Raw genomic sequence first — 24,915 nt, 5'->3', positions numbered from 1 at the left:
CTAAAATAAGACAACAAAATACTTTGAGAAATGTGTACAGAATGATGCACGATCCATCTCTCGCTTGGCTTAAACATCAATAAGAATCAACGTGATACACAATTAACTGTATATGTGTGATGATGCCAGACAACTGGAAAAAATTTTAACCCATTTTTTAATTTTGGGGTAAATTTTGGTGAATTTAAACAAGAATTTTAAAGTTTGTGAGTTTAATTTCATATGTCCCTAGAGGTATCCAGTTAATTTTGGAATTGGATTTCAGCTTCAGTAGGATGTGCCCTCCATCGTCCCTGGTGCACTGAAATTTTTGGGAGTGGCAGATTTTCCTATTCTCTTGTCCGCAGTGATAGTGGCAAAACAGTTTTGATTTTTTGGGGGGTGTTTTTTTTCCGAAGAAGCCAGTGGTGCTTCAAATAGGAAGCACAATTTATTCCTGACAAACTGCTTTCCCTGCTGACAACCTGGATTTCATTAAGCCTGGGCCTGCTGGAGAGAATGGAACAGCACTTTTTTAGATGGGCTATTTCCACAGAAGCTTAGAAATTTTAATCATTGATGAGGTCGGTGCAGGAGAGCTTTAATAGAAAACTAATTTACAACCCTTCTGCTCACTGCATCTGCTCCTGGTTTCTGATAATAGAGGCCGGGCTCAGAATATAAGGGGAGTGTTGTTGAGAGGTGGCGAGAGTAATGCCACCATGTTTCCAGGGCTGACATCAGGAGGTGTATTTTGGTTGCACTCAGACATTAACAGTTGTCTGCCCTCCATCAATGAGCAGGAGATAATGTTGTCTTTCCTATCTGGCTACTATCCTGCTAAACACAGAGCTCTTCAGTTTGAACAGGTTTATCACAGGAAATACTCTGATGATATCAAAAATGAAGACATAGATTACAGATTGACGGTTAAATAAAATCTCCAACATTATACACTGAACTTTACTGATACTGTTACACCTATGAGACAATTGGTTTGGTACAGGGAACCATGGACTGTATAAAAACAATGGATGTAGCCACTGTGATGACAGCCAATGGTTTGTGGACTCCCATTTTAGAGCCTTAAGTTTGGCATTTTGGCTGTTGCCATCTTGCACTTTTGGAGCCAGAGGTGACACAAGGTGACTATATAGACCAAAACTGTTTATTTCTGTTGTAAAGTGTGGCATCTTAACATGGGGGGTCTATGGTGATTTGACTTGTTTCTGGAGCCAGCCTCAAGTGGCCATTTGAGGAACTGTAATTTTTGGCACTTCCGCACTGGCTTCATTTTTCAGCCCCAAAGGTTGCAGCTTGCTAGGAACCTCATTAAAGGCACATTACACAATCGATTTACAGTTTTGATCACTGAAGACTACATCGTCAAGTTTTCAATTGCCCATATAGATGAGGTTTTGCAGATATGTAACCCAAACTACTTGGGTGGCAATATCATGTGGTCTCGAAGTGTGAAGGAATTTTGATGTGTTACAGCCTTTAACCTTGGTCAGTAAAGAAGATGTGTGACAGGTCTTAAAGAGGCCTCAAATCAGGCTACTTGACCTTTGTTATGAATGCACTCCATCTTTGGTCTCTCACTCCTAGAGGAGGGAGTACAGGTGTCCAGATAAGGGTGCCTAGTTGGCTCTGTTGCCATAGCTTCCAAAGTTAAGAGGAAGGGGGATTGCCCTATGCCCCAGGCTCAACAGACAAGAGTCTCTTTTTTGGTTTGTACATTCTGAGGCAGTCATGGTGATTTAGAGCGAGCCAGGCGAGCATGCTTGTTGTTGAAAGTCAGTAATCAATAGAACTTCACAAAACTATAGATTGGTGCAGAATAACCTTATTTTGAAACATGGAGTGACTCGCAACAGAATACTGTTTGGGTTAAATGCAAGGACTGGGCAAAGACATTCTCAGAGTCTTGGGATATACTCTGTGTTACATTTTGTATGCTCAACTGAGATTCTCCTCAATTGAGTCTTTATTAAATACTGTGTGTAATCCATTGAAGTCTTCTGAGGTCTTCTTCAGCTATTAAATCATCAGCTCTGACATTTCTTCAACACAAACTTGAGCAGAATCATCTTTAACATATGTATCTTCGAATGCAAAGATAATCTTCCAGAACAAAAATCTGAAGACTTATAGTTTTGAAGGCCAGTGCTGTTATTTATAATATTGATGCTAATGTCTTGTGCCAGTTTCCAACTTAATGGCTATTTTCAAGATAAGAAATACCCCCAAAACACACATCTTTAGGTCTAAAACAGCAACCAGAGGAAGTGGCAATGAAAGTCCCCCCTAAATTCAAGGCCTCATACAAGCAGCAAATGCAGTGGCGGTGAATACTGAAGCAGTAGTACACTTACTAGATCACTTTTTGATTACTACTATCTAAATGCTAATGTGGGCTCGCCCACTAATCAAACTAAGAAACACAGAGTGCTAAGAAAAGAAACAAAACAGAGAGAGCTGATTGCTTACACGCCACAACAGCAGCAGAGCGGTTCTTCTTGGCGTTGCCATCCTTCATGCCGATGGTGCAGGCGTTGGGTTCTGCCTGATAGGCACACAGCGCCTCCCACTCCTTCTCCAGGCGATCCTTGTTTTTCATATGATCCTCCATGTAGGACTGATGGAGGAGAAAAAGAGAAGAGAGAGCAGAGGAGGTGAGGAAAACTGCTGGAGATACAATAAAAAGGTTGTACGTAGATTTGTTAACCTGTTTCATTACCAACATATACAGGTCTATGTAGTGGGACATTCATTATTTGAATTCCTTTTATTTGTTTTCATCTTTCCATTCATCTATGCTTGTCTGTATCTGCTTGAAGCACCAGATGGACGGGCTTTACACCTTAAGGAAGAGGGTTTCGATTGATTTGTCAATCACAAAATTTCACACAGTAGCCTGTAACGCTGTCGCAGTTTGCTGTTTGTTTGAATCTTAGAGGAGTATCAGATGGTATGTTATTTTGTCAATCAAAGGAAAGTTGACTAAATACATGCTAGTTCTCTTTCTTGTGATTGCCAATTGTCTTTGACCTATGATGCAAATCACACCCATTAAATGCTCTACTGATGTGAAAAAGAAAACAAAGATTGATCTGTGTTACCTAGCCCAATCGCCACAGTAAATTTTGGCATCTTATGTTTCTGCAAACCATAGATGTGTTACATTTGTACATTTCATATGTAGTGGATTAGTTGAAACTTTACATTTCTTTATGTTTTAATTTTTAACTTTTATGTTGTGAGAACACTGTGGTTAACGTGTGGTTAGGTTTAGGCATAAAAAACACTTTGTCAAGGTTAGGAAAACATCATGTTATGGCTTAAAATGCACGATTTGGTCGCCACAAACACAACATATCTTGATTTCTAGTTTAAAAACACCCACTTTTGTCGCTACAAAAATGGCAGAAACTGTTGGTAAAAACACCTGCTCTCACTGCAACATACACAGCTTAAAAAGTCCTGAACTGTGATTAAAAAAAACCTGCTTTTGTTGCTACAAACATGGCTGGACCCCCTGCTTTTGTGGGTCTTGAACAGTGGATCTGCTGCTGTCTAATGCTGTAAGCCATCTCACCAAGGTGTCATACACCATCTCCTGATGGGAAGCTCATTTCATAATTTCAACTACGTCATTCGTTTGAAACGTACAAATATAAATCCATGGTTTGCAGAAATGAACAATGCCAATGTCCAATGTTTTACCCTGCTTAAAGCACCAGATGGGTAGAGTTTACTGCATCACTTGAGTTTACAATTGTGAATCAAAGACAACAAAACTGGCAAAGAAATTCAAGACTACAAGGAGGATGGAAGGAAGGAGAATCAGAATCAGGTCCATTATGAGCGTCTGGTCTTTCTAAACTTCATCTCACTCTTTGGATCGTTTTTTGTGGCTCCCTCTGCTCTGCTTCACCATGAAGGATTGTTGGAAATGTTATTAAACTGTGTATGAGTTCCCATATGCGTGTTTCCCTCATTTCATCAGTTGCACCAAAAGCCGTCTTAATGAGAGTGCGTATCAGTCTAATCTACTCTAGCCCTGTTTAAATGACAACCAGTTTTAGCCTGGCCATGGTCTACCATACAGTATTCATAATCAAGGAAGACAACGTGACTTTGATCAACTCTATGCAAATGAGCTTGGCACATAAGATCATGCCAAGGAGTGTGTGTTGTTAGCCATAATCTGATTGTGGCTGGTGTAACTTTGTATTTTTTTTAACAGACTTGAAAATCAGCCGCCCATACACACAAAATATTGATGGTACGATCGTTTGTAATGGATGAGGGGCTGAAATGAGCTGGTGTGGTTCTTTAAATGGCTCCGGCGATGATTTATGGTGGCAGTTACAAATGGGACTGATCTTAATCAGAATTAGCTTCCAAAAAAGGCCTAATGGCTTTCTGCTAAAATGAGAGGAGTTTGTTAAAAATGGAAGGCAGACTACCGGTTGGTGGAAGGTAACGGAAAAGTATCTTGATCAAATGCAGATATAGCACCAGCTTGTACACTTAACAAACTCTATAAACATGCAGCGGGTCAGGTTTGTTGTTTGTTTTGTAGCTTAACAGGCTCAGTGCTGAACAGCCGGATTCACCTCTTCACAGCAGCATTGTGTATATCTGGAAGCACACACGCAAACACACACACGTACACACAGACACACACACTAGCCTTTCCTTGTTGTAGTATCAGCTCTCTATTATATTTGCTTTAGAGCTGCTAAAAGCAGCAATGATGTAACAGGAAGCCGCGAGCTAAGACCCTCCACCTGCACACAGACGCTTATCAACAGCAGGAGGTCTGAATCCCTTTAAAGACACATACACAAGCACACACACACACACACACACACAGACACACAGACACACACACACGTACAAGTACAGATAAACAAGCATAAAGGAAAATGCACATACACACATCTAAAGCAGAGTCCACACATAAAGGTTTTTGTAAAGGTCACATACACGAAAACACAGTCCACCCACACGCTCACACACACACACACACACGTATACACTCGCTCACACAGTTCTATATAAATCGCACCAAAAGACACGACAAACTGAAATACACGCACATAAAGTCGCGAAAAAGGGCGCATGTGCACAAAATCCACATGCATTCAAAGAACAGACACCGACAGACACATATACACACAACATGCATACACCATCACACACACGACCTGCAAACATTCTACACACATTTAAAGATGCATACAGAAAGTCACAGTCCCACAGAACACACACACACACACACATACACACACGCGCACACTGTCCTACATCAGATGCCCCCCACCACCCTCTACCCCCTACCCTCTCTCTCCCTCTCTAATGCCAGAGTAATAGGGTTTTGTGGCTGTGTAAAGGGATTACTGCAATCCAATCAGGAGGTGCTGAGATCACCATGTGTCGACCAAACACTGAATAATCCCCTTACTACGGGGGGGCTTACAGCTGCCAAAGGTGCTCAATAAAAAAAAAAAAAAAAAGAAGAAGAAGAAAAAAAAAAGCTACGCAATAAGACTCTGCCCGAGCCGCCATTGTGGCTCTGACGCATTGTCGCCGAGCACCTGTAGGAAACAGCAGCATAAAAGCCGGGCCGCATGGGAGGTGATGTAATGCGGCGGCCATTTTGGATCGACAGCAAGTAAAGGGAAAGGGGAAGTGGGATACTGTTACTCAGCAAGTGGAAAGTAATCAAATATATCCAGCAGTGTTTAAGTACAATTTTATGGGACATGTACTAAAACTTCAAATGAAGGAATTAATTTTTTTTTTTTTAACTGTAACTGAGTATTTTCACATTGTGGCACTGCAACGGATCTGAATACTTCTTCCAGAAATGAGGGTGTCATAGTGGCTTACAGATGATGTAAAAGAAAGTATCTGGGTTTTTTTTATTGTGAAAAAAGAATAAAATCTTGATATTTATCAGAAAAAAAAAACAGCCAAGAATTCTTAGTCTGTGTTTTTATAACTTTATGTCCATTGTTGTGATTCTGCACCACATGTCCCAGTGGTCACCTGTCACTGTGCCCTCTACTGAAAGTCAGTCTGAAGGGTTGAACTCATTTCTTGTTGCTGCTGATGTTCTTTTTTTTTTCATACATATATTTCTATATTCATATAAAAATAGTCATGTGACATAAAATGTAACATAGTCCAGTAATTTTGTTGAAAGAGTAGCACTATTTTGCTACAGCAAATAAAAATGTGTTTAGATTCAGCTGTCTATTTGCTATTACAACATTTACATGCATTTCTCTAAATCCCTAGTGTTTGAAGTACATTGGCTTTGGATGGCCAATACTGTTGAATTTGGATTCAAGCTTCTGAACGGCCATATTTTGTTGTGACATTAAACATACTAACATGTAATACATTTTTAGCCAAAAATCCCTTAAGTATCTAGTGTTTTGAAGAATTTCATTCTTGTCATAACACATTTGGGCCTTTTTTTTTACTGATGAAAATGTTGCGTCATCCTCACTTTTAAGTACAATTCAGGCTAAGCGCTTCCCATTTTTAATTCTACAACAAACATGTAATCAATCATCGTCAATCAATCTGTATCCATCCATCATATCCGATGCTGCAGCTTTATTTTTAGTAAAACGCTGACATCATCCTGATACATGAGTCTAACTTCTCTGCCGCTGAATGCCTCCTCCTCCTCAGCGGACCACATTAGAGTGATTTCACATCCATTTCCTGAAGCGCGTTCTTCCTACAGCCATTGCCCTGCGACCTATCACCTCCACAGATCACATCCCAGCTGGCCTGCTGGTGAGCTACGAAAACCACAACCACAACAAATTCCCAGCACAGTTAATCTCGATGGAGGCTCTTGCTGCAGTATAATCTATAACACTTACTTGGCCAGCAACAAAAGACAAGATAATGTGCTTTATATATAGAGTCGACTAATCCTCTTAAGACACAAGCAGAGAGGATGTAGGGGGAGGTGGTGGCGGTACTCGGTCCCAGTCACATGGGACCAAGTAATACATTAACTTAGATAAGATGGTGAAAGCTGTTTCTCCTCAAATTAAAATCAGTGGGTGGATGATGACATGGAATTTGTTCAGGGTTTACGAGAGGCAATTAATTTTTTGGGAGGGTTGGTGGGAGAGGTGGGGCACTGCAGCTCATCAGCCATCATGTTATTCCTTTCTTCGACGCCCGTGATTTTTATTAATCGCTCAACAGTTGCCTCAGTCGAGTGCGTGGCAGGGCGTTAGATGAAATATTTGCTTTTCCATGGTGGCACTGCGCTCGTCTCGCTTTGTGATGGATTTGGTCTCTCGCTGTGACGGCTCTCTGAGAAAAAAAAAAAAAAATTCCCTTGGCTCCCTGAGTTTCCCCCCAAATATGTCGACTGGGTCCCGATTTTGTTGCCATGAAACTGTGCTCGGTCTCTAGTTGACATCATGATGTGAATCTGAAATGAGCTCTCTTGTAAGTGTGAATATTTTTTTTGTAAAACTGACAGCTAGAACTGCACAAGAAAAAATATGAGCAGTAACAAACAGGCATCAGTTCAAATTGTGGAAAGAGAGATGAGACAGGAAGGAAAGACGGATGGAGGGGGAAGAAAAGGAAATGTTCAAAGCAGAAGAGAGAACAAGGCAAAGAAACATAAAGTCCTGAAAAAATGAAAGGAAGAGAGAGAGGGGGGATGAGTCAACAGCGAAATTAAATAACATGGATATTATAAAAAGCAATGGAAGGAAAAAATGATGCAATAAAGAAAAAGAAAGGACATAGTGGAAGAGGATGAGTAAACAGAGAAATTAAAATAAAATTAGCAAGAAGATGCAAATAAAACTAATGAATGAAAAATGGAGGATGGATGGAAAGCAGATAGTGACGGCAAATCCATAAAACCTTTCCTAGAGAGGATGGTAGGTGGGCGGTAAAAGACATTAAATAGCAATTTCCCAGATTGTCACTGCTATGTGAAAACCTCATAACACCAATTTTTTTCCATCTTTTAGCTTCAGCAGAAGCTTCACATGCCCTTCTGTGGGCTGAGAAAACAATGTGACCTTTGGGCTTCTGAAAGGTTCCAAAACTGAGCAGACATACATAGTAAAAAAACGGGGATGCTTTTTTTTTTCTCCCCTTCCTGAGAAGCTGACATTTACATGGTTTCCACATGACAATGGCATTATGTAACTTTCCCTCTGCTGTCTAACGTTTCTACTGTGGGAGGACAGAGACGGTCTGGACCAATCAGAGCTGCAGCTTGCCTCGCTGTATGTGTGGAGCTGTCCGAGGTGCTGAAACACACTTACAGCTCAGTGTGTGTGTCGCTGAATCACATTTCTCTTTCCTGTCTCTCTCCCCGGTTTCTCTTCCTTGACAGCGAAATTGCAAACATCCAAAAGGGAAAGAACGGCAGCTAAAAGTTAACAGCTCCCTCACATTAACTAAGAATCACACATTATCACTTTCTGTGTTGATGAGCATCCTGTGACTGACAAAATACTCGAGATTCCTCGCTGCTCATTCGTGCCTGTTTCCTCGATGGAGTTAAAGCACCGTCAATCGCTCATCAGCGCAGTGGGCACCTGATGTGCACTTGGACAGGTTCCAGTCATTGTTTGTGGGGTAGGCTATGTCTATAATCCATGTATTAAATGGAAACTGTGATAGACTCCTTCCCCACACTAGACTCACTGCTGAGTCACTGGATGTGGCAGGATGAGACGACGGCAGACATTTTCTTCATGTACGATTGGATCGCATTATCCTGCAATGATTGGGCCATTTAATGCAACTACAGTCGGATCTGAATCTCTCCTCTCTCATATTGATCATAATCACTGGTATAGCAAATCAAACATTGCCCCACATCAGGCTCTAAAGCTTCTCACTTACTGTCTCTCCTTCCCTTTCTCCACACACTCCACACTTACATCTATCTACAACATCTCAGTCTACATCTATACTGTAGATCTATACAACACTGATAGTGGGTAAAATACAGCATAGCAGGCCCACACAAGTCCAACAAGGCTTCACAGTAGAGCAACATAATAGGCTGTCAGTGCGGTCATGAACTGTTCACTTTTGGTTTAACCCTTGCTAAGATCTTTCCCTAACCTCAATCATGCATATCGAGATACTGCAGAAAGCAACTACTTTAAAAATAGTGGCACTGGATGTTAAAAATCAGGGTCCAATATTAACACAGGAATGTGGAACCTGCAGTGCCCCACCTCTCCCACCATAAAGGATGGGAAACGTGGTCATTGATGTCAAAGTCAGTTACCTAAAATAACCCAAAAGGATTTGTAGGACTATAAGAATGTCATGCTACTCCTTTATGGGAGGAGTCATTATCTGCAGATTGTTTGAAGCATTTTAACAGTTCAGCAACAGCCAATGCCATTTTTCTGGTGAGGACAGTCTTCTAGGCCAAGCAAATACGCCACAACCAAAACAGATTTGTTCTTATGTGGCATGTACGAGTGATTAAAGACAGTTTGTGGCATTCATCAATTTTCTCATACTTAGAATTTTCTCTCAGGTAAGAATCAAATTTCGTAATTTTTACGCTACGTATGACTAAACTGACTAAATTTGAATGAAAATGTGAAATACGTAATAATAAGTAATATTTACAACATAAATTCTGGCAAAATCTCTGCCCTGATGAGTGAAGACGAAACAAATAGCTGGCTCTGTTCAGGCGGACAACCTATGTTAGATCACAGTATAACCGTGTTAGCGATTAGCTTACCTTGCTCCACTGACATACTGTTAAATCTAACAAAGCCAAGCTAGCTTACAGTCTACTTCTTCTAAAATATCATTTCTTATGACTCATAAATCGATTTCTTTGGAATTTTAGCTCCATATAAAGTCAATGAATGTAATGTTTTCCAGCTAATGCTCGTCTGACGTCTGCACACACTGTCTATCTTTCTCCATGGGGGAAAACAACTTGTTTAATTTAAGGCTTATAATGCCTTAATATTAATAAATCTGATGTTAAAATATGACACTAAGATTAAAACTGACTATATGACAAAAATAACCTTAATGCAAAATCTATATCCTGTTCACTGTAGTATCATAATGACTTGCCGATTTACAGGTCGCTGACAGTTTTACTATTAATATTTGCTTTTGTGGTCCTCTGAAACTACAACTGATGCTGCTAAATGTGTTGTTTTTCTCCTGCTGATTTATTACAGCAGCACTTGAAACTCCATGGTGTTAAATCCTTCTTTCAGCTTTACAAAAGTTTTGTGAAAGACAAGTTGCCCCCGTAGCCTCGTATGGCAATTTCAGAGGCTTCGATTCTCTGAGTGAAATCTCAGGAATGTGCACCTCCTTGTGAACAGGTGGAATTCATCAGGCTGAAGCAAGCAATTTACAACAAGTTTGTACGGTGAAGCAGCCCGATTACCAGTAGGAAAGTTGGCATTATATGATTCTGCAAACCACAGATATGTTACATTTGTACGTTTCATATGTATCATATCAACGTTCGTAAAGTGACGTAGTGTATGAGCTGACTTTGTCATTTGGAGGTGGAGGGAATGGTGGATGGTGTGACACCTAGGTGAGATGCCTGCCAAGATGCAGACCACTGCGGACCACAGTTTGAGACCAATAAAGCAGGTCATTTTTTTAGCGAATCATCGCTGCATTTCCAGTGGCTTTTTAGTCACTGGACATGTTTTTAAGCAACCTGTCACTGTGTTTCCACCGGGGAAATTGCCAGTGTTCTTCACTAAGACATTACTAGCGTTCCAACATAGATTGTGCAACCAAAAGCGAACATTTTAAGCCAAAATATGATCTTTTCCTAACCATGAGCAAGTGCTTTTTGTGCCTAAACATAACCACACTTTATCGACAGTGTTTTTGAAATACAAATGGATGTTCTCCATGGTTTGCAAAATTGAACAATCTCAACATTTATTCTGCCGTCTGGGTTGAGTTAAGAGAGTTTGTTGAATCTGATTTGGAGCAGTCGTATGAACAAGCCTCACAGAAAAATGTTTGAAAGGTTGGATAAGAATCTGAATTTTTTTTGCATCAGGCCTGCTGTTTATGTTGAGTGTAAAATGCCTTTTAGAACTTTGAAGTTACTTTGGAGAGGAATAAAGTGGAATATCAGCATTCAATAGGATAATGTCCATCACCTACACAAAAACGCTTTAATCATCACGGCCACATCAGATACACTTGCTCTCTGTCCTTCCCTCGCATCATTTACATATAAGTCTCTATATTATAACAAATTCTGTAATCACCCTGACCAGACTGTGGCCCACACACCAAATGAATACTTAACAAAACATGAACAACACTCCATTTCATTCCTCTTATCTCTCAAGTGATGCTGCCTCTGCCGCGACGGCTTCATCAGGCGAAGACAAAGCAAATGCACTTGAAGAAGTTCAGACCTCGCTGTCTCGAAACTCAAGTCTATTTTCATCCACGTGTGACTGTGGCGAATCAAACGCACGCGTCGCATCCTGTTGTGGGTGCATTTGCCAAAGAAACACTTTAGCGGGATTGTGTAAAACTACAGAGCTTCTCTCCGCTGCGGCACAGGGGCTGCAAAGGGAGTCGTTTCTCCTGAACACAACTCTGGTGCAAATCTCAGGGGTAATTAGTATCTTTGTGCCTATTGAACACATCAAAAAGCCCGCTCTGTCACATCTCGCCGGCAGCTTCATAATGCATGGAGAAAGAAGGGGGGAGAGAGAGAGAGAGAGAGAGAGAGAGAGAGAGAGAGAGAGAGAGAGAGAGAGAGAGAGGCGTGGGTGGGGGGTTGGGATGAGGAGGTGGTGCTGCCGGTGATGGGTGGTTGAAGTGAATAGATATATCGCAATTACGATGGCGCTCTGCGAAATGCGACCGAAGTTCAATAGAGATTTTCATCTGCAGGATAGAAGAGGGTAAGAAGCCTGCCTATAGTAACTGTGGGTGTAATGAGATGTACAGAAACACACAAAAAAACACACATAGGGAGACAGATGAGAGTGAGAGGATGAAATGAGAGGAGAAAGAGACATGTGTGCATGTGTGTGTGAGAGAAAAGAGTGCTATATGCAGAAATGCAGATGAGACAGAGACGTGAAAGAAAAAAACACTGTATAACGCTGGTTTTGAAAGAGATAAATGGTTTTCAGGGGTGAGAGAAGTGGGTGATGGGATGTTTTGGATAAAAGGGAAAATAAAAGAAACGTAGAGGATCTGTGGTAGCTGCCTGGCAAGACAGACAACCAATCACAAAGGTAAAAAAAAAAAAAAAAAAAAAAAATACTGTAGAAATGTAAGGGCAAAAATATTACAATGTTAATGTGATTTTTTTCCCCTGCAGAATTATCAGTGGAGCTGAAATAAAGCTCACTTTGAAACATCAGCATTTAATAAAATACTTGTTACTGAGGGATGAACTCAACCTGATAATCCAGCTGAATACTTTTCACTTTATTATTTAGCCTGACCATTTTCGTGTAGGCCAAATTCTGTTAAGAATTAGGGGGTATTGTGTTTTGTTTGGCCCCAACCACGTAGTAGAGAAGTTACAGATTCATCCAATGTCATTTTAAATCAACACAAAAGCTGTGATAATGGTTCCTGGGACAAGCTTTCTTAACATGTCTCCCAATGTCCAAAGCAATATGTCAATTTTCATGTCATCCATGCTAATCAACATTTTTGTGGCCGTTTTTTGTCGCAATATTTCCATGGATGTAGTGATTTTTCTGCCTCTAGGACACAACAGTGGCAGCCGCGTTTTTAAACCCACCTGTACAGCTCTGATTGGCTCAGTTTTCCAGCATAAGAAATGAGCGTCAATGAGCTCAACACCTTTTAGAATATCTGAAAAATTAGTTAACATTTTGTTCTATTAAAGGAATGCTTCACTTCCTGAATGATTATTTGTATATCAGCTACTCACCTCCTGTTACCTTGAGTTCCTGAAGTAAACTACTTTTATTTCTCTCACATGCCTTTGATGAACAAAGAATCCATTAACTGAATAAAATCACAACGTACTGAAGTCAAGGGTGCAGCAAACTGATCCACTACTACTAATCCAAGTGTCTTTTATCCAGTCGTATGCTCAGTTCTCCCCAAGCAGACAGCCTTGTCCGACGGGAAACTGAACTAAAAGTGAAACTTGGCTATGCTCTCTTCAGAGCCGGACTCCATTCAGAAAAACAGTAATTTTACCTCACTGAACACAGGAGCTGCTGGTGCACCACTGCCTCAATCAGTAGTTTTTGTGTGTCATTGTGTGACTTTGGTGTTTTAAAAGGTTGGTTTGGATTCACCAAAATCACCAATGACACACACAAACTGACTAATGGAGTCAGTGGTAGACCAGTAGCGCTTATGTTGAGTGAGATAAAATTACTCTTTTGTGAATGGAGTCTGGCTTTAAAGAGAGCAAAGATAAGTTTCACTTCAAGTTCAGTTCTCTGTTGGAAAGGGATGTCTGTTTGGGAAGTACTGAGTATATGACTGGATAAAAGACACTTGGATTATACTGCACAAGTTGTGTGAGAGTTTGTAAAAGGATGTTTTGGTATAGTTTTGCTGTTGTTAAATGTGAACCCCTATTACTTCAATTCATCACGAACTTTCTCACTGTTTAAATTTTTTTAAGTTCTTTGTCACCATGGGGGCATGCGGGGAAAACAATGTTTTCTTCATGAGTTACACATAACAGGTGGTAAGTAATTGAAATGCAAATGATCATTTCTTGGGTGAAGTATTCCTTTAAGTATTCATGAATACAACCCCACCTCAACACGTACTTTCCTTCTCTAGTATTCCATAAAGTTGGGGTCAGAATTTTTGTCAACCCTTTTCAACCACTCTGCATGTGCAATATGGGAAGTGGGTGGATTAGATTTACACATTAACGTCAGTCCCACTGATTCAGTCAGGACAAAAAAATACATAAAGTAATTTGAAACCATTAGTCATCCAGACTTTGTGCTAAATGAAAAGACAGCTCTCGATCACCCTCCATGTCTTTGAATGTGTCCTTGAAAGCCATCATGAAATCATGCACATTAAAACTGATGTCCTCGGTTATCTAGCAGAGGCATATTCTTATTACTGACTATTATAACATTCAGTGTACAGGAGAATGGCTTGTGTGGTGTGATGATTACAACAAAGCCACTCAACAGGAAACTCACCAGTATCATGTGACCAGTGGAGATGTCCATGTTGGAGTGAGCGGGCTCTTCGCTCCAGGAGGAGATGCTGCTGCGAGCTGAGGGGCTGACGGCTTGACCCCCATCGCTGAACTGAGACGACACGCTGTTGATCCTGGAGGAGATGGGCTCCGGACGCTCAGCTGGAGGTTTGACTGCCATGCGCTGACGACAGAGCTCCTGCAGGAGGGAAGGCAGGGACAGATAAGTCACTGTTGTCATGCACTTGGGAACTTATGTCGTAACATGGCATAACTCAGAACATTTAGTGGACAGCTTAATTTTAAGTACTTTAAATTGGCATAACCAGGAATCATGCCTCTTGCAGTAGACACTGTTGCCTTGCTCTACCCTGCAATGTTCAAAGGGAATTAAACTGTTAAACCTAGTAGTGTGCCTGCAAGACAAGAATACACATACTAAAATAATTAGGTTCACAGTGAATGTCTTTCTTCAGGCTCAGATGAGCTCTCGGTTTGTGCTGTGACTGCCTCAAGTGACCCGGTTACATTTTGATGAACGGAGGGTGAACGCTTTTATGTGGAGTGTTGATGTGTTGTATGTTGCTATGCTGCACATCCCACCCTTATATGTTCACCTTCATCTGACAGCATCATCATTTGTCTGTAGCCAGGAAATATTCATTTTTGCAATCTCAAAAAATAAATTAAAGGGGACCTATAGTTATTATATTATTGTGTATTCTGGGTTTCTACGACAACATGTTAACATGCTTTAATGATCAAAAAAAACGTCTTTTTTTCTCATACTGTTTGTACTTGAACACCTGTGTTCACCTTCTGTCTGAAACACTCTGTTTTAGTGCTATCTCTATAAGCCCCCCAGCCAAAAAGCCAAGTCTGCTCTGATTGGTCAGCGTTTCCGGGTCTCCTGCATCTAGGGCTCTCTGCATCATAACTGGAGCCAGGTAATGACTGTAACAGAGTGTAGTTGCACTTTCTACCATGAAAAATCACCAATAAAAAGGTTCCAAATCAAAATTTTTACAATCAGATATGTTCCAGCAGGAATATGATACGAAATCGGGGGAAAGACGTAAGACATCGGCAACCAAGATTACATGTTTCTCTGATATTAGCATGCAGCTTCATGTAGCAGTGTAGGCTATGTAATGTAAACACTTGCAGTAGCATGCCTAGAGCAGATGACCATATAAAGCAATCTGTCATGAACTGACATCATCATGTAGCCAAAGTAAAAAAACAAAAACTGTTGGAAACAGAGTATTGAGAACGATCTGAAGCCTGAGGTGTTTGTTCACAGGGATTACTTTCATATATGATTACCTCATTATTTAAAACTTTGGCCACGTTTAATATGAACATCCAACACTGAACAGAAAATAAGAAAAAGGATAATAGGTCCCCTTTAAAAGAGGACTTTCAGGACTTTGGCTCCAGGAACAGTTGTGGAGGGACATCGCAATTCTTTATATTCAAAAATTACTGTAATAAATGACAAGTAAGGCAAACAAAAGGTTTAATTTTAGTGACATTATATCTCTTTGACTCAGTTTTAATTCATTTTGAACTGTAGACGTTGCATTTATGATGTTTTACTGCAAATGTAATGTATATGAGTCACATATAAGTATTTAGGCTTGGGTTGTTCAGGTGACATGGCCATCATGTGACAGTAAGATGGGCATGTTTAAGGTGCGATTTTTTTGTAAAACAACCTGTGATGGGGCGTCAGGAAGGCATTGTCGCAAGCATTGTCAAGAGAACAGATGAAGCTTCTTTGATCCGTGAAACATCTGCAACTACAGATTAGTTCACAGTTTTTGAGTCAATGCAGAACCATTTGTCATCAAAGGCTGTGGAATTGTGTCGTGCCAGGAAATTGTCTTCATTATAATGCTTATTCATTTTTATCATTATCATTGTGGTTCTCTGTCTGTACTGAAAGTTCAAGCGCTGTAAAACACAAAGCAAAATGGCCATTATTTACTTAATGAGTGAGTGAGTGTGTGTGTGTGTGTGTGTGTGTGTGTGTGGTGGTTGTGGTGGGGGTGGATAAAGCCAACAGCAAATGGGATTAATGTGTTCTGACCTTCATGGAAAAAACATTCAATAAAGTCTTCCTTTGTTATGCTCGTGTGTAAATCACAAATCATAAAACCACAGCAAAACCACAAGCCCAAGAGTAAATGCAGGAGAAGTGGGGTTTTGGGCATAAAGTATCTAGTTGAAATCCTGCAGACTGGTTGCAAACATCTGGACGAGAATGGCGTATGAGTAAAACTTCTCTACCACAAGGCATTTAACCTCAAACTGCTATTACACTGGCTAGCGTCCAGGATGTCAGTGGAAAACAGCATGCACGCTCAGCAAGCCTTCCCTGGATAAATAAAAACTTTAGAGAAAGTTTTTGGCAAAGTATGCCAGTCAGTGTCACAGCAGCAAATACATTGTCTACATTGAGACGCTTGAGCAACTGTCATTTTCTGTCTGTTGGATACGTGACCACAATGAAATGTTGTCACCATGTCGAAATTTTCCTCCACGCCTTCTCTACACAGCTCCCAGCAGGGACGTCAATGAGCTGCGGTGAATGACTGCACCGCTTCATACAGGAGACAAGACAATTACAAAGACAATGTTCCAAATGTAGAACTACAATTTTACTCATTCTACATGTTTGATAGGGACCGCAAAGCTCAATAAGACTCGTACAAGTTATCTACCAAAGTGAATACAATTCATCCTAAAGGGAAAAATAATGTGTGTACCAAATTTCAGCGCAACCCATCCAATAGATGGCAAGGCATTCCACTGACCAATCGACCGACACTTGTATCCTCATACAATGGTTCTTATGCTATCTTACAAAAAGTGATGCACACGGTTCATATGATGTCTTGCAAATTAGCACACCTACCAGTCAGGTCAGGATTAGGAAGAGAAATCATGGTTGGGCGTTGCCACATTATTTACTTATAAGGTGACAATTTGACTTAAAGTAACTCAACATTGACTTTTAGTTTCACAAAGGACATGAACCTCAGTCTCCTGGTTCAAAGTCCTGTGTTGGTTTGACCCATCCACTCCCCTGGCTGCCTTCCTATGCGGTCTCTGTTGCTCTTTAAACTACGTCACCTGACTTTGTCCTTTGTCCTAGTACATGGTCACCTGCATACTGGTGTTCATCACAAGTAAGACAATACATTTCAACAACCCAATGCATTCTGTGAGATCCTGGATAAGCAAATTTAACTGTTAAGTAAAAGTAGGGATGTGTCATTCCAATACTGACATCGACTGTCAGGCCAGTACTGAGTGACAATGGGGCTACTCTATTCAATTCAATTTAATTGTATATTTATGTATGATAATACGTACGTGTACACGTCAAACTCAGTAAATTTATATCTATGTTTTCATGTGTCACAAGCCTGATGTTGCCTTACATGAGAGAATAAGCCCAGTCACTTGCACACAGTGACGTATACAGCTTGTTAATTAAACACTTGTATTGCAACAGTACTTTGTATCAGCTGATACCCAAAGCCCAGGTATTGGCATCAGTATCTGGACTGAAAACATCAGATCCATGCATCCTAGTTAAAAAAAAAAAACACAACGATAAATGTCACCTGTCACATCCTCTGCATGCAAAACCATACATCACACAGTTTAGAAGGGCACTGACTGCACCAGAAGATCTGGGCTGAATCTCCGTGGGTATCTCTGTTTCTTAATGAGAGCGATGCTGATGATTAACTAACGGCCTGTTTGATTGACCGCGGAGGTAATGTGAGCAGGCCTTCATTAGTCTGTATCCGATCTGACTGATGTTCTCGTAGGTCGGCGCGCTGACACTGATCTATGAGCTCGGACACAGGCTCATAAATGTGTGCAGATTATTAAAGCGCTTCAGTACCTGGCCCAGGGATACTGACAACACTGCTGGTGGGAGGCAAACACAAACACGTGACAAAGAGAATGCAGATGGATGCTATAGGGAGCACTGAACCAGACCTATATATATTCTGCAGTACTGCATTTATAGATCATAGTTTTTATGGACACTTTAGTCCTTGTAGTTTCAAAATGGGTCTGATCAGCTTACAACAATCAATGGAGAATTATTCAATAGGAATTCTGATAATCATTTTTGTCATTTATCAAGCAAAATGCCGGATATTCACAACTTGGCTTTGCTGGTCTGTCAAGACAAGCAATCGGAGGGTATCACCTTATGAGGAAATCACATTGGTCATTTGTCATTATCTGGCATTTAATAGACTAAATTATTAATCAAACAAAATGATCAACAGATTAGTGTAAATAATTGTTAGTTGCAGCCCAATAGCTTAAGTCATCAAAATAAACTTTTCATGCCGATAGGTTTTCAGCATTTTGTTAACGTATAACTGTGTAATCATTACGTTTACGCATTACAATATTCATCCATAACCAACAATACTTCAGTCATGGCTTTGTACAAGTGTCCTAAAACCAGTTCTTTTCTTCAACAGAACATTGTCGTACCAAAATGTGTCTCTTCGCCCAATTCACTGTGGCCCTCAACTGCTTGGTTACTGCAGTGAAACACTTGACATTTTCACAAAACCAGTTTCATTTATTCAAATGTCCCATTGATAGTTGGAGGCTAAATGGATTTATCAGATTGAGTTGTGTTTCCATGGTTACAGATCAGCAGAGCTCATAAATCATCTTATCTTGTAATAAAACCATTTTAATTAATATTCTGTATGAAATGATTAATTTCTTCAATAGTAACATGCATAATAACTGGATACATGTATAATGAGGCTTTCCATTAGGACCTTGTTAAACCTGTTAACCTCTGTGCTGTCTTTGGTGTAATAGCGTGTGTGTGATGTATATTGTAATTCCTTTGAAATATGTTGAGTGATACATACTGTGTGTACTGTATGATAAAAATTAAAAAAAAGCATAGTCTTTTCTATATGCAGACATTCTTGCCCATGGGAGAGAGTCCCATGAAAGCCCATGGCCAGATCATGGCCCCCTCAACATTAAAGTATGTGTAGCAGGCCCCTACTAACCCATATCTGTGAGGCTTATCACAGACTATTAAATGGCCTGATAACAGACGAATTGGTTGAGCATGGGCTACAAAATACCTTTATACAATTTGGCATACCAGTTTAAATTGTTTGAGTTACAGCTGAAACTATTACTGAACTTCTTAGGTTAGAGCTATAACTAGCTAATATTTTATCCCATTGTTCACCTTTTATTTGATCATTTTGCTGCCACAACTTTCAAGGATTTTACTCTTTTGAAATCTTGTCAGACCAGGAGGGAAAAGCATCTGAAGCATCATCGAACATTAAAGCTCTCTCTCTTCAGCCTGCTCTTGGAGAATACAATAACATTTCACTGCATATTTCACAGACTGTGAGAGTTTGGATGATACCAGAGGTGGATCACGCTAACTGGTCGATTTCGGATGTTTAATAAAGGCCAGATATTGTCCCCATAAATTGGTCTAACCCTTCTGGCGGTTAAATACACCAGTTCGTCTGCCCTCCTGTCTGTGCGTCACTGCTACATCGTCAGCAACATGGAGCCCAATCAGCACAACACACTGCATTGTGGGTGTTTTGTCTGGGAGGGAAACACATGATCAACAGCATTCATATTTCAACGAGCCCACACAGTGAACTTTGCCGCTGCAGCAAGTTCTTTTATGATGTAATTAAAACTGATTCAAAATGGCTTCCCCCCGAGAGCCAATTAGAGGACAAAAAGGCAAAAATTTGAAGGAATAATATAACCCAGGACAGGTTTAGAGTCTAAACAGCGCAAATTTACAGCGCCTCTGAAGTCCCCTCCCTGAGCTGCTTCCATGCAAACACAAGTATTTTTATTTACAGTGTATTGATTTTCAACGATACATACTTCATCAGGTAGCGAGACGCGACACGTTAATCATGGATAATGAGCTGGATAAGAGTCTGCTGTGCATTTTCCAGATTTGTCTCAAAGTTGCCTTTTATTTGGGAATTTATGCCCTTAATGACAGAGTAGGCGAGACTAAGTCAGACTCCCAAGGAGACCTGCAACAAACACATTCAGTCTCGTCTCTGCTTAGTGTGGTAGCAGGGGAGCCTGGTAGTTTAACAGATGCCTGTAAGTGAAACATCACTATTTCAGGAGCAACTGCACTGTAAAAATGTCCTTGGTTAAGTTACTGATATCACACCACTGGTTTTTATCACTTGCCCATACTTTCTCTTACGTTGTAATGTTGATTAACTTTGTCAAATGTTACTGTTCCAGGAGATGTAGTAGCATGCAACGACCATTTTGAAAACTCCTCATTGTTGGTGTGTTCAAGGACATCCAATAGTTCAGTCTCTTGCCAAACAGCAAACTTTTAAATTCAACAAATGCGAACATTTCCAGGACATCCATATAAGCCCTTCTGGATTCATTTTTCTGACAGCTCATGAATGAAATGGTTTATTTCTAAGATGTTGGTGCATCCATTCTTGAAACTGCATTAACTCTGATAACAAATAAAGGCAGATAAATGTTGGCCATGATGGATTACCAATCTCTAGAAAGCTTTAAGTCAAACTGACTTAAAAAAACAATTGGAATGAATGACACAAATGTTCATCTGGAAGGTAGAAAATCAATCTTAAAAATGTACGACAGCATTATGTAATTTTTTCTGAAACAGCGCTAAGTGAATCATGGGAATGTTACAGATGCACTTGTCATCTAAATATCTAAAATGTAAAACTACAATTAGGCTCTTGTATAAGGCCACATCACTGCTAAAGGATATCAGCTGATTCAAAAAGACAAAGATTGTCACTGATGCGCAGAAACCGAAAAAAATTCAATTATAGTATTGATAATGTGAATCACAGCAACGTCACTTTGAATAATTTGAATGTTTTAATTATTCACTGAAAATTCACATTTCTGTTGCTTTGGAAAACCTGTCGCCGTGAGTTTTCTCTCTGCCCTGAACATAATTTCATTTGGTGGCCTGAAACAAAATAAAAGCCTTGACACAAAGATTTTTCATTCAGGCCAGAAATCAATAAACACCACTAAGAAACAAGAAAAGGGTGTTCTCACCTAGAAAACAATAATAATAATAAAAAAAAAAAAACACTGAGTTGCTGCTGTGAAGTTAGAGACATGTGGAAATGACTTTGTGTGATCAGTGCTTTAACAGTGCGTGTGTGCCTCATCGACCCTCGCCACATGAATAAAGGTTAAAACAAAACCCCCAACAACCCCCTCTCATGGGCGTCATGCCAGGGAATCCACTTGGCGCCACATGACCGTCTCGAATCATGCATCACCCCGGGGCGACGGCGGGCGTGTCAGTGACGGGAGGCATGTGCCATCCAAAGCACCCCTTCTTTATAAAAGCCTGCTAATGGGGAGGAAAACTGGGTTTGGGGGTCGGGGTGTGTCAGCAGGGCCCATCAGGCCCACAGGGGCGCCTCTGTTTACATGCCCTTCTGACCAAAACAAATGTAGGGGCCTTCACCCGAGTGCTTTGCCTCTGTGTTTGAACAAACAAACAAATAAAAGGGGGAACATGATACAATATGGTGGAGTCGAGGGAGGGTGGGGGACACACTGATACCAGTGTGTCTGGACTGCAGCACTAATAATAAACATATTTAAATGTGGACACTAGGAAAAAAAATCAATAAAATAACAAGTATCAGAGCTCTGCACAGAAAAGAGTGGAGACTATAAAGAATATGAAGCTAAAATAAAGGATAGAAGTGAACATAGATTAACTACTTTATCGTTTACTTTCAACATCTATTGTCACCAACAAACAGTAGTGGCATGTTAGTTACTGTTTCCTTCATTGTGCTAGTTAAAAGCAATATAGTTAGGAAATAATTTCAAGGCTTTGCTAGCAGATCTGAAATCTCAACTAATTTCTACCAGATAGAAAAGCAAAGCCAAAGCTGGCATTTTATTCTCACTAGAAGCTGTGACATTCACCATGCTGAAAGCCCTGCTAACTGCAAATGATTCATTAGGATTAGGACTCGAGTTGTCAGAATAATGACTACTACTACGTTTGCTTTGTTCTAGCAGTCCAGCAGAACCTTTCCTGCCACGTATAGGAACGGAAAAAAAAAACCCTGGTCAGAATCATAAGGGACAGACCAGAACTGAACTCAACAGTGCATTGATGAGAACCCTGAAAACTCAGAGATAATATTCAGTGTCATAGTTGCCAAAGCTCAAGCCTGGTGAGCGCAGGGCTTTGAAGTTATGCTTGGGGTCTTAAAGTGTGGGGAAAGACAGCTGTCAACTGTTATAAAGAGCTAATGTAAATTATTGGTTGGAGTTGGGACACAAACCCTGATCTCAGACATCAAAGTTGGACCCCTACATGTTAAAGTAATCTGGCAAAAAGTATCTAACATGTATGTAATTCCTAGAGAGACATGGATGGCCTTTTTGTACCACATAAAAACGGACTTTGACGACTGTAAGGGGTTTGTGCAAAAATCCACTGTATTTTCAAGATAAATCAGTGTTTATGAGTTTAATACGTTTAGGATATCTTTGATTTGAGTGAGAACAACACAACTCTACACTGTGATCCAGTGTAATGCTACAAATCCCATTGTTATTGCTGGCAATCCTGGTTCTGAATGATAAGGACATTTACTTGGAATCAAACCAAATTGTAAAATCATTTTAAATCAGTTCAGGATAAGGACTTCCTAATGACAAACAAACAGTATGATATTGATTAACTTCAAGACATGTAATCAATCAAATAACATTCTATCCATCATATGAGGGGCAGATGACACTGACTGGAAACGCTCTGATTTTTTATGAAAGCTTGTTTTCACCAAATTTGTGTTTGTCCAAGGGCAGGAGAGAAAGAAGAAGACAGGAAATAAAAAACAGAACAGAAAGAGAGACAGGGGATGTAGGACAGTCAGGGAAGAAGAGTTATTGTTTGCTTGTTTAATCTAAACTGAGATGTACTGGAAATGTGTTTTGCATTTATTCTTTGGCAGTGTAAAGATGATGTTATCGTGCCTGTGAAGGTCCTTGAAATTAAATTGAGGCAGGCAGAGAAAACAGACACAGCGTCTGTAAGAAAAACAAGATGACTTAAAAATATCTTAACAAGTCATTTAATCTGGTTTTGTGTCTTAAAAATTTGAGAAAATATGCAAATATGTTGAGATATCTCCACCAGCTTCCAAAGCATTTCTCATGTTTAAAGAAATTTCATGGTGCCGGCGATGATATCTTTAAATAGGATAATATTGCTTCAAGATAATATCTCTTGATTTGTGGAAAATCCATGCAAAAAGTTGAGCTCCACTGCAATCAAGTGCAATGATCTCACCCTGCTGGAGGATAGTTCCTTCTACTTCCAGGAAAAAAATATAGACTTTTAGGAGGAGATAAAAGTTTGAATCAGATGTAAAGATAAACTGAAGGCGACGCTGTAGACTCCCATGTTGGCGGCAGAGTAATCCAGGGACCGACTGACTGACTGACAAGCATCATCCACCATCTCCCCGCCCAGCACTCAGACACGGTGCACACACTCCTCTGTCGACGCTTGTCAATCAACGTCTCCTTTGTCGGTGTCGGCCAATCCCATGTCACGGTTTCACGGGGACCGTTTGATTGACAAGCTGGGGAGCGGAGGAGCGTGGAGCTGAAGGTGGAGGGGATTCAGAGGGAGCTGGTGGCACGCTGACGTGAATGGGAGACGGTGTGGGTGTGTGGAAGTGTGTGAAGGAAGGCCTCAAACAAACGCGCCAAGGGCAAGAATCATTAACATGCAGTGGCTGGCGAGTGTGTGCACGCGTGTGTGTGTGTGTGTGTGTTTGTGCATGTTTACGTGTGTACGCTCGTGTGTGTGTGTGTTTGACAGCCAGTATGAAGGAGACGCAGTAGTAAGGCCGTCAGGCAGCCTGCCGCTTCCTGTCTGCTTTAATTGCATGTAGCCCTAGAGACTGCACACACACACACACACACCCACACACACACACACACGCAGACACACAGAATCCAGCCCAGGGAACCCCTCTACACAGCAGCGCTGACAAAGAGACGAGGCTTACACGGCTAAGATGGGAGCTGAACACTGAGGTCTTTCACTGAGGATGACGACGGCTCGCTGTCGAGGCTCGATAAAGACGACAGAGGAGAGAGAATCAACTGGAAGAGCTTTGGGAGTCTGAGCAGAGCAGGGCTGAGTAAACCTCCCAAGAATGAGCAACATGAATGTTTTTGTTAGCTAATAATCAGATGAATAATGCGTAAACACAGTCTTACGTGTGCATTTTAATTAGTTATTTTAATTAGAGGCTTAAAGCGAATCTCGGAGGCAAGTAACCGTGAAGATAAGTTTCTCACACTGAGGAAAAGCAAATATTTTATGTAGACAGAGGAAGGTGTACAGCTGAAATGTCAGTCTGTCATTGGGCATGTTGAATGTTAAACTTTCAGAAACAGTCTTGCTGGTTAAATCCTGTGAAATGAGCCCTTTTTCATACTCACACTTTATCTTCTTCCTCATTGGTAAACAATAGATTACGCAGAAATTAACATTATTAATCTTTACAAGTCCCCGGTATTGAGGTAAACCTCTGACGCAGCAGTGCAGTCTATTTCAGGAGTTAAAAATCCCCGGAGAAGAGCATAAAATG

General features: G+C 40.6%; 1 protein-coding gene across 2 annotated transcripts in view; it reads right to left on the bottom strand.

Moving 5' to 3' along the window:
* LOC117272151 (receptor-type tyrosine-protein phosphatase N2-like) overlaps nucleotides 1-24,915 on the bottom strand; it is a 315,897-nt gene that overhangs the window by 46,156 nt on the left and 244,826 nt on the right. For both annotated transcript variants that reach the window (XM_078172961.1, XM_078172962.1), the window contains exons 14-15: nucleotides 14,202-14,399; nucleotides 2,470-2,617 (exon numbers count right to left, since the gene is read on the bottom strand). In XM_078172961.1, the coding sequence (XP_078029087.1) occupies nucleotides 2,470-2,617; nucleotides 14,202-14,399 (346 nt within the window). The remainder of the gene's footprint in view (nucleotides 1-2,469; nucleotides 2,618-14,201; nucleotides 14,400-24,915) is intronic.

Source organism: Epinephelus lanceolatus, chromosome 12 (assembly GCF_041903045.1).
Source record: "Epinephelus lanceolatus isolate andai-2023 chromosome 12, ASM4190304v1, whole genome shotgun sequence".
NCBI classification, from domain to species: Eukaryota; Metazoa; Chordata; class Actinopteri; order Perciformes; family Serranidae; genus Epinephelus; species Epinephelus lanceolatus.
This window is presented reverse-complemented; position numbering and strand designations above follow the sequence as displayed.